The 26,618-nt window shown below is 32.1% G+C and overlaps 3 protein-coding genes across 5 annotated transcripts; 1 reads left to right on the forward strand and 2 right to left on the reverse strand.

The window, feature by feature from the left end:
• Nucleotides 1-182: 182 nt before the first annotated feature.
• LOC113871358 (protein EIN4-like) lies at nt 183-10,139 on the reverse strand. Of its 2 annotated transcripts, XM_027508436.1 has the most exons (8): nt 9,021-10,117; nt 2,800-2,990; nt 2,620-2,729; nt 2,335-2,546; nt 2,160-2,200; nt 1,112-1,214; nt 831-973; nt 183-527 (listed from the first exon to the last, which is right to left on the reverse strand). In XM_027508436.1, exons 1-8 carry the CDS (start codon nt 9,520-9,522, stop codon nt 417-419), a joined length of 1,413 nt encoding a protein of 470 aa, XP_027364237.1. In that variant the 5' UTR covers nt 9,523-10,117; the 3' UTR covers nt 183-416. The 2 variants fall into 2 exon arrangements, with proteins under 2 accessions (XP_027364237.1, XP_027364236.1); XM_027508435.1 differs by lacking the exons at nt 183-527; nt 831-973; nt 1,112-1,214; ... (2 more) ...; nt 2,620-2,729; nt 2,800-2,990 and adding an exon at nt 5,281-6,019 and having other exon boundaries at nt 7,774-10,139.
• A 2,609-nt stretch (nt 10,140-12,748) lies between these two features.
• LOC113872616 (AT-hook motif nuclear-localized protein 14-like) lies at nt 12,749-19,868 on the reverse strand. Of its 2 annotated transcripts, XM_027510309.1 has the most exons (6): nt 19,508-19,868; nt 19,322-19,374; nt 18,532-18,663; nt 17,326-17,478; nt 13,467-13,758; nt 12,749-13,361 (listed from the first exon to the last, which is right to left on the reverse strand). In XM_027510309.1, the coding sequence occupies exons 1-6, from the start codon at nt 19,812-19,814 to the stop codon at nt 13,297-13,299; spliced, it is 1,002 nt and encodes a 333-aa protein (XP_027366110.1). In that variant the 5' UTR covers nt 19,815-19,868; the 3' UTR covers nt 12,749-13,296. The 2 variants fall into 2 exon arrangements, with proteins under 2 accessions (XP_027366110.1, XP_027366109.1); XM_027510308.1 differs by having other exon boundaries at nt 12,854-13,758.
• A 1,807-nt stretch (nt 19,869-21,675) lies between these two features.
• On the forward strand, nt 21,676-22,239 carry LOC113871663. The gene is made up of 2 exons (XM_027508763.1): nt 21,676-21,844; nt 21,999-22,239. The coding sequence occupies exons 1-2, from the start codon at nt 21,732-21,734 to the stop codon at nt 22,237-22,239; spliced, it is 354 nt and encodes a 117-aa protein (XP_027364564.1). The 5' UTR covers nt 21,676-21,731.
• The last annotated feature ends 4,379 nt before the right edge of the window (nt 22,240-26,618 follow it).

Consider the following 26,618-nt stretch of genomic DNA (forward strand, 5'->3'; position numbering starts at 1 on the left):
TAGTTTAAATATAAAAAATTAATATGCCTAAAAGTTTATTTAGTGCATTTAGCATTCTAACAGGCTAGCACAAATAGCATCCATGAATCTGGTTGTAATTTTCCAGATTAAAAAAAAAAAATCTGTTCTTTTAGGGAAAAAAAAAAAAGAATTGTAGCTTCCAGAGTTCAAATTCAATACAACAAATATAAACAGCTCACAAACAAAGGACCTGAGCTGCAGCTCATGAGATCTATATTTGCTTTTCCTAAAATAACCATTACAGATTCTCGGTGCACCAAAATTTAGGAGAAAAAACAAAGGAATGCAGAAACATCAGACTCCTTCACTTGTCTTTTCCACCTGTTTAAGCAATCAACGATAAACTTGAACAAGTGTACACTTTCATCTGACTTCAGACAGCACGCCAAGAGAGATTATTGACAACTCAGTGCAGGCTTCTGGAACTTCCCGTGAACCCACACTCTTTGCATACACTTCCCTTTCCGGCGATTTACGGACTTGATGCAACAATAATCGAGCTCAAGCTGCACAATTCATAAATTATCAAATTAGTGGAAGTCAGCAGAAAACAATATGGCTGATAAACTCCAGAATCGAGAGACACTGGAGACTCAAATTTTATAGATGGTTGACAGTTGGAAGGTTCTGAATCATGAACGTTTAGATTCTAAGCTCAATTCACACACATGAAAAAAAAAAACTAGCAAATAAGTATTACCCTTTATGCAAGAACACAAAACTTATGTTTCTATTTGAAAATAACTAGGGATCCACCAGTTATGTTAACCCCAAAAGTTCTTTTCTATTAATTAAAGAAATAAAAGTACCTCAGTGAAGCCTGCACCCAAAAACAGGTTCCGGACAGTATCCAAAGAAAAGAAATACGATCTTGTTCCATCTGACCGCATGTATTCCCTGAATCCAACTCTCTTGTCTGGCTCAAATCGAAGCATAGTCATATCATAGAGGCCTGATTACACAGGGTTCAGTCATTGCCAGCACTTTAGGTTTCCTAAGAACAACTATGACATAAAGGATTAATAAAAAGCTACAGATTTATTTTCCCAAAAGCTCTAGACAGAATAAATTGGCCAGTTTGTTTATATACCATAGTCCCTAAATAAAACCTTGCCTCCTGGCTTTAGCACAATAAAACATTCCTTGATGAACCTTGCCATCCTTTCCAGTGGTATTGCTGATAGGGTGAATATCTGACATGACACATCAAAGCAAGCAACTTACACAATGAGAGATCATTAATATTTAGGTTACAATATTCAACAAGTCTATGGTTTATTTTATAGATTAGAGATAAAGCTGATTTGTATGTCAAAAATTCAGAGAGCTTATAAAGAAAGATTAAAAATCACTAAGGCAAAATAAACCATATGAGTACTCACAAAATTGTAGCAATCATTAAAGCAACTGACAAATAAGTGTCACAAGTAGAGTAAAAGCTACGTATGAAAAACCACTACTACTAAAATATGAATGACATACTCCAAATTAGAGCAATATAGAGGCATGGAATGTAATGCACCAAAATGAAACAAGGAGAAACCCAGAGAACTGACAGGGACGAATTAAATTAAAATATAGCGAAGTTTAATGTTTCTACAACTAAGAAAATCCCTATAGGGAGAAAAATGTAATGAGTAAAATACAAATGAGGCAAGAATGGAGAATTGAGGAAAGAATGGAATAATGTTTATTGGAGAATGAATGAACAATGAGAATACTCCTTCACAAGGGTCACCCCTTCTCAACTGGGTTCCAAGCCTCAGTTCGGCTAACAATCTCTCCGAATGACTTCTCTGCTATTGTCACTCCATTAATGCAATTGCCCTATCTCATTCCACTTAGTATAGATAAAGAGGAGACAAAGATATAGTTTAAACATTTTATTTTCTAAAATAACAGAGAAATTGAAACAAAACAAAAACTTTTAAAAAGACAATGAAACAGAGAGTATATCTGCTAACATATGTTGTTAGGAATATGCTGTCAAGCGACATCGCTTGCAAAGAGAAACATTTGAAATAACAAATAGTAATTTTAAATAACTCAAGGTGTTAATTATTGCTCTAACATATGCTCAAGGTCTAAAAGCACTATATCACTGAACTCATGTGATTTTAGAGAAGAAAAGATCGAACCAATGTTACAAAATCTACTCCACCAACGCAACCGTCAAATTCTTCTGATGAATACGGATTAGTAAGCTGCAGAACATTATCCTCTCCAACGTCTGAAGGGAAACGCAAACACTTTTTATGGAGACAATACAACAAATAGTATAAATGAGGAAAATAAAGGTAGAGCAAAGTAAACCTGACAAGCAGCATGAGTGTTTGTGTAAGGATTTATCTTGGCAAGGGTTCCATGTCAACCAATTTGGGAATCCATGAGTGGAAATATCACAACAGAATGTACGAAAACGCTGCTTAAAAGAGGAAACAGAGGTGGCACTTATAATCTCTTTAGCCCTCTCAAGAGTCTCAACACTACAGTCACACGCATAAACAATCACCTCTTTGTTGGCCCTACACACCAAAGTTTCGTAAGACCAACAAAAATAAAAGCGAATAATTAGTGAACGAAAGAGAAGAAAAGAACCTAAGAATAGGAAGAGCGGTACTGCCATTGCCGCAACCAACTTCCAAGAGCTTAGAATTTGGGGGACAGGTAAGTAATTCAGGGAACTCCTTTAACAAATAGCGCCTCTCCTGAAAGGGATGAAGCGATTAGGTTCGGGAAGTGAATGGTGCAATAATGGGAAGGGGAAAGAGAATGAACCTTGAAGAATTTTCCGGAGGCGTGACGGAGGTGAAATTGGTTCCAAGCTTTGACGTCTGATTGTGGTGATTGTGATTGTGAGGAAGAGGAAGAGGAAGAGGGTTCACTCTCAAAGTGGTAGCCATAAGAAGGGTTAGATTCAACCTCTGATCGTAGTTGTTCCCACTCGAAGTCATTGCAGAAGTATTCTGCTTCTGCTTCGCCTTCACAACTCATATTCGCCAACGATCCGTGCCTCTCTTCCTCAGCCTCACCACGCTCTTTCCATTGAGAACGAACAGGAAAAGAAAGGAAAAAAAATATGTACTAAAGAAAATTGTTAAACGTAGTTAATATATTTATTTTTTAAAAATTAATTCCAGTGTTTTAAGTTTTTTAATTCAAATTAAATACTGATGAATATATAAAATAATAGTAAATATTTTAACAACTTCATAAAATGTTTTATATTAAGGATTAATAAAAAAAATTCAAAATTTCTTATGAAAGAATCAGAGAAAATACATAAAATATATATTCTTTTTAAGTTATTTGATATACAAAATAGAAATATGGAGAAAAAAATAAAATTTATGTATTTTTTAAGTAAGTTAATATTTTATGTCAAATTATGGTATAATTTTACTTTAAAAATCTTTTAAAACTTAAATATGTTTATTTTAAAATATTTTAGTTAAAATAAAATAAATAATTATATTTAACCGGAAAGAATAAGTGACATATGATAATTGATAAGAGAGGGGAAATGTTTTCTTCCTCTTTTATTTATGTTATATCAAATTGAAAAAATAAATTGCACAAAAACTATTTCCTTTTTTCCTAGATTTTTCTTAATTATTTCTTACTTATCAAACAAAGTATAAAGCATTATTTGAGTAACTCAAATTTTTTATTAATGTCATTATCTCGTCAAAATGAATATGAAATTAGGATTTAAAAATAAATTTAAATAATTTTGTATTACTTACATTTTTATTTTTATTTTATTCTCAATAATTTTTTTCTCACCACTTTGTTACTATAAAGCAAAAGTTTTAAATCAATTTTCAACCTAACTAATATTTTTAATATACTGTTTGACTAAAAAAAGTGAGAGGAAAAGACAGAAAATAAATTTAATGGAGGAAAAATATTTTATTTAATTTACAAAGGAAAAGGAGGGTGATAGAGGAAAAAAAAAATAAACACATATTATTATAGATTTAAAATGATCAAATAAAATTATTAAATTAAAACTAATCCAATTAGTATAAAAAATATCTCTCCTCCAAATGTCTCATTTTAGAAGGAAATTAAAATTAAGCAAAGAGGAATTTTAGCTCCTTTTTTCTCTAAAATTTTAAACTTGGCATAAAATTTTTATAAAATCACATTTTCCCTTTTGTCCAGTACTTTCCAACTAAATACTATATAAAATAATAAAATCAAATCTTAAGAAATTATATATTAAATAAATAAATCAACTTTGAGCTCTTTTACGTAGAGAAAAGAGTAAAAATATTAAATTCATTGTATTTCACTAAAATTAATGGAGAAGAAACAAATAGGTATAAGAAAAAAGAGACTCTTTGAAACAAAAACATTAAGAGAAAATAGAAAGAAAAAAAACTAATTGCTATTTTTTTTTTACATAACCAAAACATCATTTTTTTAAATTGTAATTCTAAATTAATCATTTAATTGAGTTGATTTTTTTGACAAATTCGTAATATGTGAGTCTTTATTTTGTCAAGTTAGATCATCAACCGAAGAGAGAGAAACAAGTATCATAATTTTATGTAATTAGAGAATTTTTTTCATCTTTTTATTTCTTATTTATAAGTAGTAATACTGTGTTTACTTTAACTGATTTTGTCTATTCATTATAGACTTTTTTATATTATTTGTTAATCATAGTAAATTATTATTTTTTAGTATAGATGACCTATAATTTTTTATATCTTAAGAAATTTTTCATGTTAAACAAGAATTATTTGTCTTTTGTATTATTTTATAATTGTGTTTTAATTTTATTTTTTTCACGGATCAAATTTTAAAAGATATTTGTTCACTACTTATTTCTTATATTGTATTTATGTTATTATATTATTGTATTAAAATTCTCCAATGACGTAAAGGAAAAAATTGGCCAGATTCAATTGATATAAAAGCCATGCATAACTTGGTTTAGATATAACCGCATATGGAAAGGACCAACGTGTTTAGTGTGTTCTATGTCGTTGTCTTATATTTCGCTTTACATGACGTTACCATATAAAAAAATCACACGAAAATTTGTTTCCACTTGATTGACTATTTCAATAAATTAACAATAGTCAAATATATTTTGAAATGGTGAAAATTTTCCAAATACCTAAGATCCACCCACGTTTTGATCTTTCTCCTGATACCATCTCTCGCTGCGTCTAAGGTCATAATACATTGAAGGACAAAAAACTTAAAGGAACTTTAAGATAATTGAGCCACTTGCATATTTGATTTGAGAAAACGTTTCCTATTTTTCATTAATAATTATAAAAAAGACAAGTTGTTTTTATTTTGTTTCTTAATTTCAAGAATTTGTTCATAAAGTAATAAAAACATAGCCTACAAAACCTTAAAAATTAGAAAGAAAACAAAAACATTGTGACAATTTTGTAATTATTAATGAACTCAATTTTTCTTGAACCAAGCATGTTTTTAAAAACTGTTCTCACAGGTTTTCACCAGCTCTTTGCAGGACTGTTCTAATTTCATCTGCTATCTGATGAAGTACAATAGGTTTTTGGATCAATCCATTCATTCCTGCAAGTAAGCATTTCTCCTTCATATGTTCTTCTCCACTTGCTATAAGAGCTATGATCAAGGGCCAACTACGGCTATGGAACTTCCGAATTCTCTTTGCTACTTCAAAACCATCAATTTCTGGCATGTGAACATCCAACAGGATGATTCTGAAGGAGTTACCAGAGCCACTTATAGTACTCAGGCACTCAAACCCTGATGAAACTGCAGTTACTTGACAACCAAGCTTCTCAAGTAGCTTCTTGGTCACGGTCCTGTTTACGCTATCATCCTCGGTTAACACAACCTGAAGGCCTCTGAACTGTGAGTATGAAGAATTTTTAGGTACAAGCATGGAATTTTCAAGTGATGGTCGCATCTGAAACTTGAGAAGAAGTGTCATGCCTTGCACCAACCCCTGAGAGTTTGGTGATATCCATATATTACCTTGCATCATCTGCATATGTTTCCACACTGGGAAGTCAGAATTATGAGGAAAAATATATATCATTATCATGATTAATTAAAACATTACACAAGGGTCATTCTCTGAACACATAAGCAGATAGGCAAAAGCAGGGAATTTCGGTTAGGGGAAAAACAGAAAGTATAATGCATAGTAAAAGAATTGTATGCTTTAAATGAATATTATAGTGTATCTTACGTGTATAAAGCAGGGTCCTACTTTACCAGATTCTCAAGGCACAAAAGATCCCGCTTTACCATTTTGCTTCCATAGACCCACTTAACCCAAAATGCATGAACCTTCTTATTGGTTACCTAATCCAACTGATGAAAGGAAAAAGACAATTTTTTCTAGTCTAGTTTACGGTAGAAAATTCTAAAATGATCATACAATTCAAAAAAGACAGTGCTATTATAATCTTCATGTTGCCCGATGCATTTGCTGTCAGCCAGTCAGAATCCATATTTTCAATTATCTAGTATAAGCTCCCAAAAAAGGATAAATGATGTCACACACATATATTAGGTGTACACACAAGGATCTTTCTGATATGAGGGACACTAGCTTCTGTGTAATGATGTTAAGCCAAAAGGACATCATGAATTGGTTCTCCAAATTTTTTTGTTCTTCAAAAGTAGTTAGGTCACAACAGAAATGGCATGTCAGCTCATAGCTGAAACCCTTACAGCGCAGGATGTTTGCAAATTTGTGTGTCAAATATAAGTAATCGGAAGTTTTGTAGTTGCAGATTACCTAAAATTTGACCTTCTTGATGAAAGTATGAAGAAACAAATAGTTGGAGTTATCATTTTAATTCATAAAATTTTAATGAAAAACAATGACTGCAAAAATGACAGATTCAGTGCATAGTCAATTTGAAATAGAAGATCTCCTTTCAGCATCCCCGGGTGCCATTATTATTCAGCAACATATGAGCCAAATTAAGCTTAATGCAAACTTGCATAGCAAGGAATGACAATTCCTCTGGATAACCAAAAGTTTTAAGGCATGTCGAAAGTGAATTTGAAAATGTTGCATAAAGTTATTTGCTGACGGTGAAATTGTGATATTTATTGCTTTTGAGATTTCTTCTGGGTTCAATTATTTGATGCATCGAATCCCAAATTCATCTATAGGAAAAAAGGTTGTATGGTTCCAAAAATCACTGAAGTAGAACAGAAGATGTCAATGGCTGTTTTAGAAGGGATATTCAACATAACATCCCCAGAATTTTTTCTCCATTAAAGCTAAAAGCAGAATCTGACAAGAGGCAAGTAAACTTTTAAGCCAAACTTGTGTCTGTGTAACATACATGCAACTATGCTAGTATGCATATTGGTCTCAACAAAACCAAGCACAAGATTTGTTGCAGCATTGACTAAACAGCAGCTTCCTAAGTATTATTAAATCTAATCTAACAGCAATATCACCCATCTATTTCATTATTATGATAGTTTCACCACCCATTTCCAACACCATAACCTGTTCTGAGAATACAGGTCAACAGTAAATTAGTGAAACCAAACATCATCCACTAAGCATAAAATGTAATTTCTAAGGTCTAAAGCTAATAGCTAGCACTTAATATAATTAATGGATGGATACACAAATTCACTAGAGGGAAGGAGGCATGTGTCCCTTATAAGTAACTGTTAAAAAATTAACATGGAAATTATACATTTGACTATAATCACGAGGACGGTGATGCACAGATTTGAATTTGATATAGATAACGATGCACCTACCTGTACTAACTTTTTGCACATGCTGAAGCTCAGGCCCTCCTTAGGTTCATTGTTGTAGAACTGCCTCCTACTAGTATAATGTTTTGTTGAAGTAGATTCATCTGCCTCAGAACTACCAGTAATCTGAAAATCAAATTTTATATGTACATACTCAATTTGATTCCTTGATCTCCATATTCCAAAACTTCTATCATCCTTATCTCCACGATCACTTTCAAGAAAAACTCGAAAATTGAGATTCCCTTTGTCATACACGTTCAATAAGTAGCCAATCACATGTAAAATTACTTGAAAAGTCCGTGCCTCGTCACCTATAACATGGTCAGGCAAAGACTTCTGGACATCAATTTCAAAACCAAAGCCTTCATACACACACAAGCACTTGGCAATGCAAGCAGCTTCCCTCATCATTGAATGCAGAAGGAAAGGTTTCATCTCTAACCGGAAGCCCCCCTTTTCATTTTCTGAAATCTCCATTACATCATTAATCAAACTTGAGAGCACATAGCCAACTTTCAACATTGTGTCACCAATAGTCTTCTGTTCAGATCTCATATTATCCTCTTGAAACAAGGAAAGCATCCCCAGAGTAGAATGCATGGGCCTCCGCATTCCATGGCTCATCACTTTTTGAAATGACTTCCTCGCCTCGCTGGCCATCATCGCATTCCTTTTAGCGTGTTGCAACGCCCGGTTTCGCTCTTCCAGTTTCTGTCTCATTAGCTGAGATTCTTCAAGAACGGATGCATGAGACAGGGCAACAGCCACCTGATCAGCGACTACTCCAACTATCTCCATCTCATGGTGTGTCCAAACCCTAGAGCTTAAACTTGGAAAAACCAAAACTAATACCGCATAACATGTCTCTATCAACTCTGGTGTCCCTCCTTTGAAATTTGATACATTAAGTAATGGCATGCGAATAGCTGCTACAGCACCCAACTCCCCAGAGCCACCACTACTTGCAGCACCAAGTGCAGAATCAGGCCTCAAAATCTTCACCCCCTTAGTTGTTATTATCTCTACTACATCCGGGTCGTTTACAGAAATGGAATTCTGAAAATTCTGTGCAGAGTTTGATTTCAATTCATGGGTTAAGTGCATTTCTGGCCTATCCTCAATTGGCATCCAAACTGCACAATTATGCAAATCCAATGCCTTTGAAAGCTCAACAAGGGTGGTGTACAAGATGGTGTGCTTATCAAGAGATTTCCTAATTTCCCTTGTGAGCATCCTAACATGCCAACTTGCTTCCTTCTGTTTCTTCATCATTCCAACCTCCTGGCCCAACTCCATCACATTCTGCCTCAGGAAGAGCTCCCTGACTTTGATTTTGAGAAGAAGAGGGATGAGAGGGGGAAGGGTCAAAGCAGTTGCACATGAAACTAGGGCAGTAAGGAACTTAGCAACGGTAAGGGAAAGCAACAACTGGAAGGAGGGTGGGCCATGATAGGAATATGCGTTGAGCAAATGGGTCAAGCCACACAGCACTATGAAGGCAATAAATTGAAGAAATAGCAATTTGAATGGAACGTTTGAACGGCTAACAAAGTAAAGGAGTTCAATGGGTATGGAGAAATAAGCAACAGCAATGAAAAAATCACTAACTTTTTGGCCCACAAGTATGCTGTGTATGCTCCAAATCCCTTCCTCATCGTCGCAGTTGCAGTTGTCAAATTCAACATCGGTGGCAGAAGCACAGAGAATAAGATAGCAAAGCAACAACAACAACAGAAGATGAGTTTCCATGGCACCCAGTCACTGACTTTTCAAAAACATCCAAGAAAGTTTTTCTTATATTCATTCACTCAAAAATCTCATAGCACGAGTCAAAAGAAGGGCTAAAAACAGAAAGCTTCACCGACTATACCAAACCTGACCCAAATCTGCACAAATCAACACATCAAATACAAGAGATTGTTGCAGATCGCCCACAGAAGCAGACTCAAGGCCTTTTAATTAAGATCTTCCTTTCTTTATTCCAAGCCCCACACACGTTAATTAATCTGGGTTTCAGCTAAAGTTTTCAACTTTGAAGGGTTTAACTATGAACTCTCCGCTAAATCAAAGAAAGAGAAGAAACCCAATTCTTTAATTTTCCTCTTTCTCTCTCTTCGGAAAGGGGAGAATACGACGAGAAAGAAAACAACGGGAAAGAAAGCAAAGGAAAGTGCTGAGTTTAGAGAAGAAAAGAGGGTGGGACCCGCGCAGAGAGGTTTTTAGTGTTGTTGAAGCCAAGGTGGATGAGTCTCAGTCCCTGCTACAGTTTTGCTCAGTGCATCTTCCTCGTCAAACATGTTCTGTTCTATTACACATATTACGATATTACAGAGTAAAACACCATATGAGGTTATCCCCGTCACATTCCTTCACCTACCAATGCAGTATGTTTTTAAGGTCGGTTAGGTTCGAGATTTTTCTTAAAAATATCTTTATTAATATATCTTCATCATTAATAATCATTTTTTAATCATTAAATATAGACACATATGCATATATTCAAGTTATGATGCGTTTTAGGATTTATTTGAGAATCAGATAAATCAATATCGATTATTAAATTTTATTATAAATTATGTAATTTCTTAAACTTTTTAACTTTAACCATTAATTCATGTACAATTTTATATCTAGCTTTTTTTTTCACTTTTATGTAAAAAAAAATATCCCTCTTCTGTGTATATATACGTTTATAATGTTAAAAGGTAAAGTTAAATTTTATATGGCGTTACACATAGTTTTCAATTAGTTAATATTGAATTAATGAAATTGATCTACTAAATTTAATTTTTTCGTGTATTTATTTATTTTGAGAATTAGTAGGTATTTAAAGGGAATAAATGCGTAAAAAGATAAACAAGTTACATATATTTATTATTAATTAAATTATGAGATATTTTAATATTAATTAATCGTAAGTATATATATTTTCTACTTCTTTATTTAATGGATCCGAATTCATTAATAATTACTTAATGTACTATTAATTATTTAATATTTATTAGTTAGTATTTTTTAAAACAAATATCTATAAGTTTATCAATAAAATTAATAAAATATTTAATAATTCATACTGTATGAGTGCTTACAAAGAAATGTACCCGGAAAGAGTTTTCATTTACTATTAATAGCATTTGATATGATTAATTATTTTTGTTGAACATGTTTAATTAATTAAAATGGTAAATATTATTTCAGTTGTTAATATATTTATTAATTTTCATTTATTTCTGTAGTAAAATTTTAAGCATTTATCATAAAACAAGCCCTCCATATTTGACCAAATCAGAAGGATTCTTTTAAACTCAAAAAGACCCATTACAACTCCTTACGGTGGCTACTGTGAGAACAATGTTTAACGGACTGAGTAGAGCTTCCTTAAGATTTAAGGTCCCTGAATACATTGTAGAGTATTATTAAATAATAAAAAATAAATATATTATGATTTTATTAATTTAATAAAATTTATAAACTTATTATAATAAGTATTTAATTATATTGAATAAGAGTAAATAAAAAATATTATGCTTTTTAATTATGAAAAAACAAAATTAAGATTGAAACAATTTTTATATAAAAATTGTAAGAATGAATTATAAAAAAAAATTAAAAACTTTTTCAAATAAAAATACTCTGAAGAGTTTATTTTCTGTTTTATAATGCCAAGTAGTTCTTTTTTTTATTAAGTTTTTGTCTTTTAATTTATTATTAATTTGAATTTTTATTTTTTATTTAATTATTTTAATATATTAAAATATTTATTATTGATAATTATGATATTTCTCTCATTTAAATAAATTTAAAAAAATCATATATTAACTATTTATTTAAAAAATTTATTTTAACTTAATAATACTCGTGTAACCTAATCATGTATATAAGTTAAACATGAAACTTGTATATAACCTAATCATGTAAAAATTGGGACTTAGAGATTGCATTCTCTTTAAAGATAACCGTAAACATGTGAGAAGACATTGTTAAGTTAAATACATAATAAAAGGATAGCAGCACTTTCAAGAAGGGGACAAGACAACAATTGGTTGGTTCCACGGCTTTCCAAAGTTGATCATTACTTGTTAAAAGAATTTCTAAAAATCAACATCTTTAAAAGCAATAACATTATAAGTGTTATATACTATATGCTTATATAATAAATCAGAATATGTAATTTTCAAATTGAAATAATATCTTTACACATTATCTTCTGTTATCAGACACATAACTTCCCCATACACAAATAACACATTTTTCTTAGACAGTTTTAAAATCAATTTAATTAGTTTCACTAACTCTTATTTTAGACACAACTATGTTTTTGTGGAGATAAAATGTGAAACAGACAACTATCCATTTTAACTGTAAAAATCAACAAATGTCAGACTTATTTTTAAAACTTTAGTTTAAAATGCATTATTCGCATCTTCATTACACTTCCAAATATTTTTCCTTTTTTTCATCTATTTTCTTAAGTGTTATCAAATTAATGACTCAAATTTTTATTTTCTTTGTTTTTAACTAGATTTGGAACTATTTATAGACTTTATGCTGTACATTCACCCTCCTATATAATCAGTCAGCAGATAAAATCATTTTTGTTTATGGTGGAGGTCAACTAAAATACAAGACTCCGTAAGATTTTGAGTTTCCGAATTCCGAGTTATTATTTTACAATTCAATTAGTGTTTGTTTATATTTTGATAAAGTAATTCAGGTTTTTATTTTCTTTCTTTTGGTAAGTAAAAGAAAAAAGAAAACCCTGAATTTCTTTTCTACTAATACTATTTAATAAAAAAAAGTTACACCAAAATTATCAAGAATATACGAAGCATAGTTCGAATGGGAATAAAATAAAAGTAAAAACAGCGAACCCGTCTGGTTTGACTCCGGCTACTCTATTACCGTGTATCTCTATCACATGGCTGTTAGGAAAAAGAAGGGAAAACAATGGAAAGACAAAAAAGAACTTGTTACTCTAAATAAAGAACTATATTAAGCTATGTTCAATCTACTTTTGAACAGGACTTCGCCTTGAAAGTTCCAAGGATAATGTTACCCAGAAGTTAATTGAAATACCAAATAACTGTTATCTAACCATATTTATCCTAGTATATAGCCGTAGGCCCGCAAAAATAAAGAGGCATAAACCAGCAACCTTGATTTATAAATGGGCCATGAATAAACGAGGCAAACAACATTTCAAGGACAAGCATGAGTGTGATTTTCTGAAGCTACGACTATCTAATTGGTGCAAAGAAAATTAGAGAAATGCTAATTCTCCTAAAAAAGATCATCTCATTTCTGAAGAGGAAATATAGAAAGATCATTTTAGAGCTCTCAAAACTTAGAAAGTATTAAATATCTTTCCCTCATAGGTACAGGAGAACTGTTAAGCTGATTTTTTTAGGGTGATTTAGCATTTCTCACAATATAAAAGGCATCATGGGTCAAAAACTGCTGGTTCGTAGAAATATCATAAATTTATCTACCATAGATCGGTCTTTTGATAACCCAAAAGCCATCTCAATCAGGTATTTGTTCATAGTCCCCATTCTCAGGGGACAAGTGTGCTCCATGACCTATTCTTCCTGCATACAGAAACCACAGTTCACTCTCCTTTCTCTATTTCAAATCAAATCCACTGCAAAAGAGGGGTGGGTGTGCGGGATTTCCAGAGCCACTGAAGTTAATACCTGTCAGCTCAAAGCCAGCATTTATTGAATCTGAACGATCTCCCCAGTCTGAGGAATGAGAAGGCGTCATTTGCAGACCACACTGTTGAAGCATGAAATGACTTCCCCCAATAGCTTGATGCTCCTCATTTCCCCGGACTGGGTTCCCACTGGAAACGTCAACTGCTGCTTGAAAACCTAAACTGGATGCTGGCTCACCAACTGGTGGTGGCAACTTGTTGGAAGAAACATCCTCTCTTATTCCAGTCCTAGTGTCCTTCTTGGGGTCAATAAAAAATGTACCAACAATGACCTGCGGAAATTATACCAGGCTGTGTTTTGTATAAGTGAAAAAATAGGGAAATGAAAAGTAAAACAGTAAAACTTGACAATATATTTGGCTAAAGCTGATGCGTTGCAAACTATACATGTTCAGATGTCCTTGGGTTTTATTTAATTGGATTTTTATTTAATTTTCATTTAATCTTATTTTGGTTTTAATTAGACTTGTATAGATTTTGAATAAATTAGTCTTCTCCATCTTTTTTAAGTTTTCTTTGAATTTTCAGGCACATTTTAATCTGGGGATATCTGAAAGGTAGAAGTTTAGAGAGATTTAATCCCAACAAAAATGAGTTGAGGCCCATAAGGACCAGAAGACCAAGTTAAACAGAATACAAAACTGGTAGACCTATTTAGACCTAATTTTAACAACTGGGCACATCTTCTACACATACTAAGAGAACTAAAAGAAGGCAGACAACCACGATTCAGAACTAGGTAGAATTGACATGGGAAAAATCATGCAAGGAGACAAAAACTGAGTTTTATTTTGTTAGGGTCTATCAGAATCGTACAGTACATACTTTCTCAAGTCTGTTAGAACGTAGCTATTCTTTTAGTTAACTACAAGGAAACTGCCTGGTAGCAGTAGTTAGGTGGTCTTAGCTTCCAAACATTATAGATGCCAGAAAAGTAGTATGTTCAAATTAGTTTTGTAAGTCACATATTTAGAGAATATAACTTGATTAAATTCAATCACACACACTCTGCATTTTCTTTCTTTCTATTCTCTTTGATTTCTTGAAACTAATATGGTATCAAAAGCTTCTGTTTGGTCTTCAGCCATGGCTTCGCACAGCAATCTATTCCAAAATTCATAGTCACCTGTGACTCTGATGCAACCCACACAAACACTAACACAAATAGAAGGGAACAGAAACAAATAAAGGACTGGAAAAATTGGGAAGTATATTATTGATAGCAGGTAACAGATAGAATAAAGGGCAACACCTCCTAATACCCCAGAGCTAGGCTCCTAATAGAGAGCAAATGCTTTTCTATCCTGTATTACAAGAACAGAATCACCATATCCCCCTACCCTAGCCTCATCATGCCTAAATAATGGAATATTATTCCCTCTCCCTAACTAACTTTGCCAGCTCAGCATTTTTTTTGTCCTCCTCTGATTTCTTCTTTCTCCTCATGTAGACAAGCCATTCTTTGGGCTGTGTAACTGCTTCATGGACTAACATTTCCTCTGACTCAACATTGGTTTTAGGGTCCTCGTCACTCAGATTACAACTCCAATCACCTTTTCGCATTCGATCTCTCTCTGTTAGGTCAAGAACAATTTTCTTCTCACAAAATAGCATATCAAAGCAGTAATAAAGGCGCATCATTTGGATAGATCTGGGGTGAATACTGAAATTTCACTTAGTTTTGCTACAGAGGATGATCATGAGCTTGGGAAAGTTGGCAAAGCTTATATGCAGTGGGAATAGCAAAGCTTACTGTGACCTTGGTCCCTGACGTTCATTTTAAGAATTGTAAACAGAGAACTCGGCAAGTAGCTACTTAAAGGTGATAAGCAATTGAATTTTAAGAAGCAGTTAGTAGAAGAAAGCAAGAGAAAAATAGTCAACAGCACCACCATTTGGCTCTCTGTCAACTCAGTCTACTTCTGGGTTCACACCTCTGCAGCAGCTGCCCCATGCATTGCTGACCATGTCACTCCAAGTGCAGAGAACTCAACAATTCACCACTGTCTTGGGTACAGATCACATTTTAATGGGCAACAGTCAAGGTGTATCCATCAAATCTGTTGGGAGCTTCACATTCACCTCACCCCTAAAACCCCACACCACCAGGTCCTTTGTAATCTTATACTTGTTCCCTCTATTGCCAAAAAAATTAGTCAGTTTACAAGTGTTCTGTATGCTTTGAATTTCATCCTCATCATTGCTTTGTCAAATCACAGGTCTCTCATGAAGTACTGTTGGAGGAATCTCTTGGTGCAGATGGCCTCTACAGATTTCATAATCTCACCGCCTCATGCAACTGCGTCTTTACCCAAAGTGCACTCAAGTGCATAACCTACTATAGTTTTTAAAGTTTCTTTCACTAATGCGCATACTTCTTTAGTTCTTGAAATAACTGCCCCCACTTTCTAAGCCACATGGCACTTGGATTAGCTCAACCTCACCTGGCAATTCTTAAATCTGTTCTTGATCATTTTAATGTATCATTCAACAATAAAATTGATGTTAACTTTTGTTCTACCTGTTTTCTGGGCAAAGATCATTACCTGCCTTCTTTGTCCTCTAATACTTGAGCTACCTTTTAGTAACTTGTGGGGTCCTGCCCCTACTATATCCTCAGATGGGTACTCTTACCGCTAGCATGTTTGCTTAACTACCTAAACAGAGTTTGTACATTTATCAAGGAAACAAAACCACATAATGAAGCCAGTTTTACAAAGCAAAAATTTTCAATTCCGGAAAACACTGTTTGTGATGATTTATAAACAAGCTTGAAACATCACCATAGTTGCATCTCACTCTAGGAATATGTGGATTTATCTACTTAAGCTCGAGTCCAAAGCACTAACTATTTTTTGGAACTATGGAGGTCAAATTTTCCAAGAAAAATTAAGTCCGTCCTAACTAACTACGGTGGTGAATACAGACCCTTCTCTAAATTTTTCATTGACCTTGCCATTTTTTCAAAGAATTATTTGTGCTCACTGCTCACACACATACCAAAATGGCACAGCGTAGAGGAGACAGAGACACATCATATGAGTTGGCCTTACCCTCCTTGCATATGCCTCCTGGCCCTTTAAATTTTGGGACCATGCATTTCTCACTGTTGTTTACCTCATTAACAAAGACTACCTCTGCATCTCTCAACAATGAGGCACCTTCCAACAAACTCTTTCACACCTCACCAAATTCTAATCCATTTCCCTCTTTTGCTTATTTTGAACAAAGGAACATGATTCAATTTTCATTTTTCCATAACTAAAGTTAATTCTATCATGAGCATTGTACCTTGAATCTATGACTACTCATATTATTTCAATTTGTTTTCCTCATTTATGCAAGATTTTACTATTGCTCTTATTTTGTATTGTTTTGTATCTTGGAAACACACCAAAGTGAAATTCCCTTATCTGACATAGGCAATAAGCTTCACAGGTATATAATTGGAACAGAACTTACAGAAGTAAAGATTTTCTTTGGGGAATTAGATTAATTAGTCATAGATATTAAGGAGTTAATTAATGCTTATTTTTGCTGTTTGAAAATAGAAAAATGGTAAAGGTATTCTTCATTATGTTTAGGATATCCCACCCCATGTATGAGATGATCAAAATTGGATTATCAATCAAGATAAATAGGATTGCTTCATGTGAAATCAATACCCAAGTTTTGATTGATATTGCCTTTGTGTACTGATTCTGTGTATTTGCAAATTTCCTGATAAAACATAATATTCAGGGTTCATCAAGAAAAAAAGAGCATGTAGGACACAGCTCATATCTCCCACCATATGTTCGAGTTCAACCAAAGTTTAATAATAATCATCATGAAATTACCTGAACTGGACCAGCAGCTTTAAGGGGTCCAACAATGCCTCCACCAATGAACTGCCCATCAGTATTTGATAAGCATACACTGAGACCACCAGTCCGAATCCCACGTTCATTGAGAACATAGGAACCAGAAAGAGAAACAATCTCAAAGCAACCCTGATAACAAATAATAAAAAATAGTTAAACAGTTATCCTTGCAATGCAAGCATAAGACAAAGACAACTCTCAACATGGAACGAATTTCAGCATTGATGAAAATACAAATTTATAAGGCTCTACAAAATAAACCAAAAATATTATAGATATTGACAATGACAATTTTCAGTAATTAGCCATGTGTCTATGATGTTGTAGACAATAAATCCCTACCTTGACAAACAATTCTATGATGAGAAAATAGGAACATTACATTACTACTTCTTGGCACTAACTTCAAGACAGCAGTCATTATATACATAGATAGATAAATAGACAGACAGATAGATATAATTTTGATTCATTTTACAGTTGTGCCCTTGAAAGTCACAGGAGAGTGAAAGCCAAAAATTTCATAGTTGGAGAGTGCAAGAGATATCTACATAAAATGACATACTATTTTGTTTAAACCTAACTACTATTTCCAAATTTTAACAACCAAAGTCCGCCTCCATGGGTAAGGTTGAGAACATCTGAAGCTCCTCAAACCCCACAACGGAGGAAGCCTGGAGTACTAGATCACCATTTTGTAATACACATCAGCTGTGATGTGAGTCAGCACACAATATATGTGTGTGCTTAAAAATAAATAGATGGAGAGAAAATTAAATGAGTCAGAAAAAGTAACTGTCAAATAAGAGTGAAACGGGCAGATAATTTTTTGTTGTTGTAGTATTCATTATAATTTGTATATTTACATTTAAAATGCTAACAAGTTATCAAGGAAAGGATTATTTCAGGAGTTTATGGGGGAAAACAGTGGAGATAGAGTTTACTTAATAATAGTAGAGATAACAAAAAATTTGAAAAATTTGATCAATTCAGTTGAGGGTAAGAGAAAAATCTTAAAAAAATAGATGATAGAAAAACAAAGAAAAGAAATAAATGGACAAGATTTGAGCCTGGTTTATTCAGATAATCTACGAATAGATCTTGACTAACGGTTAAAAAAGTCCCATTTCCTGGATCAAAATAAAACATAAAAGACATAAAAAAAATGATTTAACTTTCTACCTCATATGTAATATTGCCTCCTGAGGTTGCTGGCTGACGAAGTGAGGCATTAGATATGGAACCAGATGCAGACAGAATGCACATTGCCCGCCTTCTTTGTTGCATGAACGACATAATTTTTTGACTGACATCCTAGTGAATGCATGCTCAAATAATTATGGAAGTAACAGACAGACTAAAAAAGCTGAACAATTTAATAACATCAAACATAATATATTCAAATGTCATAGAAGGAAAATCCAAGCTTCCTAAAGACGAAAAGATTAAAAATCATTTTGATTGTAAACTCCCAGAAGAAAAGGGGCTGATTATTAAAAAGAAAAAAGACTCACAATTAATTGAATTGAATAAATGTTCTCTTGTCAAATAAATATATCATTATATGCGGAGACGCAGAAGATAAATCAAGACATAATACTGACTCTGACCTGTCAATTCAAATCGCATCACTTGTTCAACGGCCCTTTAAGCAGATTCATGATTGTTAGAGTGCGTTATTCATATTTGGCTAGTCTTTTACAAATTGTATTTCAAGTTTTCAACATAACTTCGGAATATGACAAATAAAATAGTAACACCAACCGGCCAACAGTGTATAGACACGCATTAAACTAAATTAGACTCTGATGAGTGAACTGAAGTATATATAAACTAAATATTCGGAATTCTAATTGCGTTGGTATATGAATAGTCACAGATCACTAAACAGTAAATACCTTGCCAGATTCTAAGAGTAGACGCAGACATCTAAAATCAAGAAACAGTGTTTAATGTCGAGAATAATGCTTACCTCACCAGCAGCAACAGTAATGACATGCGAAGTGAAGCCGTGTCCTGAACTACCTGCATCAGCAGAATCGTAAAATTCAAATTCAGAGATTCGTTCATACACTTGGTAATTGCTGATTAGTTGGTAAAAACGGGGTCGTAAACAGAAAATAAAGCAGCGAAGAAGTTAGAAATTGGAAAGAAAGACCTAGAAGAGAGGAGTGGGATTTGTTGGAAGATGGAAACGACGACGTAGAAGAAGCCTTCTTTGCGGCGAGAGCTTGCGCTGGCGACTCGTACTTTCTTGGTCTCCCTCGCTTCTTCTTCGGCGTCTGGGCTTGCAGTTGGGAATGAGGGTAAGGCACGTGTGACTCCGTCTGCGACTGTGATTGTGACTGTGAGAGTGAAACATCACTGCTTGGGAACAAGCCTTTGGTTGGCGAGGCCGTGACGGTGACGGTGACGGTGTTGCTCTGGTCGAAGAAGGAGCTAAGTTCGCTCTCATTGCCTTCCATTTAGTGCAGAACCGCAAGAGACTCTGCGAGGGTAGCTGCTCAATTATTTGTTTATTTATTTATTTAACTGTGGGGAGTAGTTTTGATGGGTGGGTCAGCGCATGAGGGGAGGGAAGAAAGGGGTTTGCAATTTTGCAAACCGTGTGAAAGCGAAATCAATCTTGTTATTTTATTTATTCAAATTTTATAGTATATATCGTTATTTTCTTATGCCGTATATGTCGTTATTTTTCAAGTTTGATCACGATGTATTATCATAATAACTATTTTATATTTGTAAAATAATAAAAATTGGTGATAGATATAATTTTTAACCTAGTTATTACAAAATCATACTTTTTTATTAACATGATAAATTATAAATTTATAAAGCTATATATAAATATATATATATATATATATATATTATCAATATATTTTAATTATTTCTTTATGTACACATATCTTCAAAATACACTTTAAATGTAAAAAAAAAAATTATTTATAGCAATACATAAAATATATCTCAAATTGATTAAAGATAATGAGTAATGCTAGCAAAGTGAAATAATAAGATAATAAAAACTATTTTATCAACAATTAAAAGTATTATCTTAATTTTGAAAAATATTTTAAGATGTGTGCATAAAAATAAAAATAAAATATGATATTGTGTGTGTATAACAGTGGAAATAAAATATTTATTTATTTAAAAGTTTTGATTTTAAAAATACTTTTCACTTTAAAATGTGGTTATAATTTTAAAAAAATAACCAAAACAAAGTTAAAATTAATTTTTAAAAATATTTAATTCTAGAAAAAAACTAAATAAATATACAAAATTAAAAAAACACGAAAAAGTTGAAGGAAGAAACACAAAAGCAATCTATATTCGATAAATCTGTCCAATACAATGGGAAGAGAGTCAATTTGTGATTAATTTTATTTTTACTTAATGACATTTTAATAATTTGTGTAAGTCACGGGGCAGCTTTGAATGAATGCTTATTTATTTATTGTTATACTTATTATGTTTGTTAATTGTATACTTTTCACAATTTAACAAACAAATTCCAAAATCCGAATAAAAGTTGTATGACCATGGCAGTCCCATTGGTACCATAAACATATCGCATGCATGCATCTTAAAAAATTGTGAAATACTACAACTAAAGCAATCGCCATCCTTCAACAATGGCATTAACTTAGAAACCAAAAATGATCCAAAAAAGAAAAATGTCTAAAAACATGTTAATTAGAACCTAATAATTATATTGAAAAACAATACTGCTATGATTGGTGATTATTCAAGTGGCCTTGGCGGGCCACTAGCAAATTAGCGATGCTAGCCTCCAAGCAAGACAAAAGGCATTAATGTGGGTACATGTTTGTCCTCATTGCAGTTTGTGATATTTCCATTTCAGAACATTCTCTCACTGACCCATGTTTTGTCTCCATTAAGTCACGCCTTGACCTAAATTCTTATTCCATAATTGTACACTCGCGCATATAATATACATATATTCGTAGAATATAGATTGGAGCACGTTTTCAACTGTCTCTCTCCCTTGATGTAATACAGACATAAAGGGAACTATCATCAAGTTCATGCACTGTTAATTTTCAAGTTAATCACAAATAAAATTGTTAACCTCTCAAATAATATAATTAATGGATCCATTCAATTTACCAGTGCTGTGCAGAAAGGTACGTTTATATATAATATAATAACAACCCGACCCAAAGATTCATCTTTCTTTGTATAACTCTTTGATCTATAAAAGTTCCATTTCTCTACCTCTGAGCATAGCCCTTTTGTTGTATCTATAGAAAAAAAAAACTAAGCAGGAGACCAACCACTCCTTTAACCAGTTTAATTCTCAACCCCTTTATTCTCTCTCTTCTTCAAAGGTTCTCCTCTGTTCAACTTATTCTTATATGTCTATGGCATCAACATCTACACCAAGGTCATCTTCAGAGCTAACTATCACAGTTGAAAGCAATCCTTCCAAATCACGATTATCAGAGCTGGGTATAAATTCATGGCCCAAGTGAGTGAACAAGATACATCAATTCAATAGCTTATTGATAGAGTACTTGTTTTATTTTCTCCTTTATTATATATTAGCTTTTGTGACAGTTTTTTTTTTTTCTTAACTATGCATGATTTCAACTAATAGATCCGATTAAACTGTGTTCTTTAAGATGGGGTTGTCCTCCTGGGAAGTACATGCTCAAATTTGATGCTCAAGAAACGTGTTATTTGCTGAGAGGGAAAGTGAAGGTTTCCCCAAAAGGCTCGTCTGAGTCTATACAGTTTGGTGCCGGCGACCTTGTCACCATACCCAAGGGACTTAGTTGCACGTGGGACGTTTCCGTTGCAGTGGACAAGCATTACAAGTTCGAATCTTCTTCCACCCCTACACCTCCTCTAAATGATAATTGAGATTATAGCTAAATATTTTAATTTTTTATTGTTTGTATATCGTGGTTATAAACATTCATCAGGAAATTATAAACCCTAATTAATAACAGCTAATTACGATAGTTTCTACTTACTGCTGGTACTGGAGGGATAGATCTTCATTTTATCAAACAAATATAGATATACAAGGGCTATATGATATTTCTTGTTGAATAATATACAGTTAGCTAGGAAAGAAATGAAGGAGCATGCATTTGCAACTTGTGAGTTTCAGGATGCATGCACTTTTCCATGTTGCAAATGCTTTGACTGGTCAACTTAGACCATTTACTACTACTTGAATTTATCTTCTGCGAGAAGAAGCTTGCCCTGCCTCCACTTTATGAGAAGGAGGGTGAGGTTCGCTCTCATGTGAATGCTACCATTGTAGTCTATCCGAACTAGATGCTGGGGAACAGTATAATGATGCTCTTTTCTTTAGTTTTGATCTTTTTGCATGTGATCCCACAACCAGGACAGTAAAAATATCAGGCTTTTTGGCATGTGCAAATACATGAGGCAAAGTGTCACGAGCGCGCGTGATCTTCTTTATTGATTGCGAATTGATGCTCAAAATTTACGTGACGATCGATGCGCTGAGCATGATTTCCACCGTTGATGTCTAAGTTTGTCCCTTAATACAGAATAAAGGGTACCCAATGCATTATATTTGCTCTTACAGGGGAGAGGGGAATAGATCGATGTATGCATCTTTGAGCTTATTTGTCATTTATCTGTCTATAAAATCTGAATGGGAAAATTCAGGCAATTCACACTCTTAATGGTTTGTGCTAGCTATTTTCTTTTTACTTCATTTTATTTTGTTAACCACAACTGGAAAAATAAAATAAAACCAAAGGCACTCCCTACTCACTTTTGCTTTAATTTGGTCAAATCGAAGTTTGACCAATTCCTAACTATCAATCAAATGAAGTTCGAAGCACGGCGAACCAAACAGATTATCCGAGATATATATATATCCTTTGATACATTCACATAGATAAGTAGTATAACATATTCACAAGTTTGCCATAGATAAAAAATTATAAATTTTCAATATATTCAACGAATGTAAAAAACAACGCCGGTGGTCATCTTTTCGACAAGCAGTCACAAGTTCACAGTAAAAAATAAAATAAAAAAATTCGGTTAAAATTTTTTCATTATTTATCATAAACAAGTGTAAAATTCATGCTGGAGCATTAACAAAACAAAATTTTATTTGCAAGGGATAATTTAAGAATTGTGGAAAAAGCTAACTTTACTTCGTTTGGGCAAAGATTGAATTGTTTCACACCTAAATTGTTATATGAGTTTAGAAGTCGGGTCAAAATAAGTTCAAATCACGTATGGTTCTTTATATTTGAAAAATTAACCAGCACTTACTTTTTTTAAGGAATCGAGATGATCCATAGAGATCAGGATAAGTTAAGTTATTTGTTGTAAATTTATGACTTAACTTACATTAATTTTTAATTTATTTATTGAATAAATTATGCTAAGTTTTAAAAATATTTAATATTTATTTTAAAAAATTATCTCAAATAGGTAATAACAATAAGCCATTCTTTCTTTAAAATAATTGAACTAAATAATACTTAAAATTTTCAGTAATTGTTTGTCAAAAAGATTAAATCATTAAAAAATTCAAATATAATAGATTAATCTATTTAATAATGTTATTAGTATTGCTATTATTAGCGAAAAGTATACAGACTTCGTAAATCTTCTTCTTTTATAACTAAGGTATATTTTAAATTTTTAATTCATCTTAATTGATGATTAAATTATTTAAAACATTTTACTAAACCTTTCTCTTAAGTAGGATTAAATAAATACGGTACGCAAATTATCAGCCTTTATTTCTATTTAATCTTAACGTTTAATTAATTTTTAATATTTTTTAAAATCAAGTGTCCCTTTTTTTTTCACTTTCTGAACTGAGAAAAAAAAATCAATTAGAATCAAAAGAAAGACGGTAGAGGAGGGACATCAATCCTCCAAAATCTGGTCCTTGGTCGTCTTCGTTGTGATACTCTTCCACTATATGATAGTATCGTTGACCAATGTAAAAATTTTGAATGGAATAATCATGTCATTCATATCCATGTGTGTACGTCCTCAATCAAAGTATGGGTGAGTTCATGTTTGGTTACCATCAATTATTTAAAGAATTTCAGTAACTTAGACGTGAAAGTGGAGTTGCAGAGGACACGAGGTTGGGATGAAAATAGGGGTGTTTAACTCTTTTAATACCTCACTTGTTAGAATTTTTCATATAATATTTGTTATGGGTTACAATCAATTGTAATTTTTATTTTATTAAAAATAGACTAATATTGTGATCTATTTGATTATGCTTAAATTCATTAATAATGTGATCAATTATTTATGGGCTTTAAACCTTAATATTAATCTATGTGAAATAAAGTGTGAGCCTAACCTCTAGGTCCATGATGAAAAGTACTTAGGGTTAATAAATACGATGGCTAAGTCCTTTTTGCCGTCACGGAAACACATTTCACTGCTCTCTAGGTTTATCCTATTGAGAACTTAGGATTAGAAGAGTGTGATTAGGCAAAGGAAGATCTTGGTTTTTCACTCACAAAAGAATTCGCATGTTACGTAGATCGTTTACGATATAATTCAAAATGTCTACAACAAGTAAATGACTTTACCACCGCTTCACAATTGGTATTCTAAATTCATATAATTAGATTCAACTCAATTTATTCTTACATAACTCACTGTGGTTTATTTGAATAATAGGTTTAATTTAATCTTTTTAAAATACTTAATTAATTGAATTGGTTAAGTTTGGCTTAAGAAAAAGTTTGTTAAGTCCAATAAAATAGCCTATTTAAAACTCATAAAATTTATAATAATATATTAAATAATTATATATATATATATAAATTATTATATAGTATTATTTTAAATAGATTAAAATTTAAAATGAATAAAATCTTAAATTAAAAAAATGTAATTCTTTTTGTTAAAGCTTAAAAGTATCTTTATTACATACCTTCTAAAAGAGAAAGTTATGTTTATTAAAGTCTTTTATTTTACTATTGTTTGATTTATCTTATACACATAGATAATTTTACACTATCTTAATTACGTTTATCGTTGGTTCGTCTCATTCATTGTCTTCTTACATACTTATTTATATTATATGTAACTTTTTTTCACTCATTTTTTTCTCTATTTTCAGGTTAACAAATATCTTCTTTAATTGAGAGCAATAAAATAATTTTATCTACTCTTATTGCACTTGCACATGTGAATAATCAATCATAATTGAATTCAATTAATAATATATTTATAAAAAAGTTTAATGACCTATTAAAAGTCTCAGTACGAAATAGGTCGTAAAAAGACTAATATGTCAAAATAGGCTTTTAAAAAGACAAGGTTAAGCTTAATAAAAAATGTATAACAGATCATAGGTTAAACTTAGATTTTAAAATTATTAAATAAGTTAGACCTATTTAATCATTGAGGCTAGGCAAGGGCTATATTTTCTCTTTGTTGTGATAAACTTCATGGAGTTGAACTTTTGGATGAAGATAAACACAATTGAATCGTTGTTTGATTTGTTTAATATAATTTTTAAATTAAATACATTAATGAATGGGTGAGATTTAATATGACCAAAGGATAAGATTTATATATTAACTATTAACAAGGAATGCTAGCATAAAGAGATTTATAAAGGAATTTGTTTTTTTTTATTTAAAAATTTAAGTTCATTAATATACACACGAGTTTAAGTTTATTTAAAAAAATTTAAAATAACTTTTACAATAAATTTCACTTTAAAGTCAATTAAAAATTTTTAGATATATATTAGATAAATAAGATAAAATGTAAGTCTTATAAAATTCAATTTAAGTAACTCATTGGAATTATTGCTCATAGTGAAGATGAGAATAGCTTGATATGATATTTTAAATTTCTCTAAATTAAGATTTGCAAAAAATTTCATTGATGCTTATTTTCTACTACACAAACAATTAAGATGTTGGTGTATTACCTGACATCAAAGTTAACAACACTTATGTTGATGAGTTAGAAAAGGTGAAAGTTGAGATAAAAAAAAAAAGTATTAAAAAAGGATATGATGTCAAGGCCTAACTTAAATGCAATATCTTTTAAAAGTATTTAAAAAATAGACAATGATTTCTCATTGAAAATTTTGAAGAAACTAAAATCAAGAAAGTCGTTTGGGAATGTGAAAGAAACCAAAGTTTGGACTATGATGAGTTCAAACTTAAAATTCATTCAATATTTTTGGAAGATCCTCAAGAAAGAATTTTATAAGATGTTGAACAAATTCCATAAAAACGGTACATTGCCAA

Source organism: Abrus precatorius, unplaced genomic scaffold, assembly GCF_003935025.1.
Source record: "Abrus precatorius isolate BTA unplaced genomic scaffold, Abrus_2018 Scaffold7, whole genome shotgun sequence".
Lineage (NCBI taxonomy): Eukaryota > Viridiplantae > Streptophyta > Magnoliopsida > Fabales > Fabaceae > Abrus > Abrus precatorius.

What these genes read in the sequence shown, in the direction of transcription:
- LOC113871358 (XM_027508435.1), bottom strand. Translation starts at nt 9,522, where the DNA reads ATGGAAACTCATCTTCTGTTGTTGTTGTTGCTTTGCTATCTTATTCTC. An exon ending in TGTGCAAAAAGTTAGTACAG is followed by an intron (nt 6,020 to 7,773) that starts GTAGGTGCATCG and finishes AAACATATGCAG; the next exon opens with ATGATGCAAGGTAATATATG.
- LOC113872616 (XM_027510308.1), bottom strand. Translation starts at nt 19,814, where the DNA reads ATGGAAGGCAATGAGAGCGAACTTAGCTCCTTCTTCGACCAGAGCAAC. An exon ending in TTACTGTTGCTGCTGGTGAG is followed by an intron (nt 18,664 to 19,321) that starts GTAAGCATTATT and finishes TGCATTCACTAG; the next exon opens with GATGTCAGTCAAAAAATTAT. An exon ending in GAGGCAATATTACATATGAG is followed by an intron (nt 17,479 to 18,531) that starts GTAGAAAGTTAA and finishes ATTTGTTATCAG; the next exon opens with GGTTGCTTTGAGATTGTTTC.
- LOC113871663 (XM_027508763.1), top strand. Translation starts at nt 21,732, where the DNA reads ATGTCTATGGCATCAACATCTACACCAAGGTCATCTTCAGAGCTAACT. An exon ending in GGTATAAATTCATGGCCCAA is followed by an intron (nt 21,845 to 21,998) that starts GTGAGTGAACAA and finishes GTGTTCTTTAAG; the next exon opens with ATGGGGTTGTCCTCCTGGGA.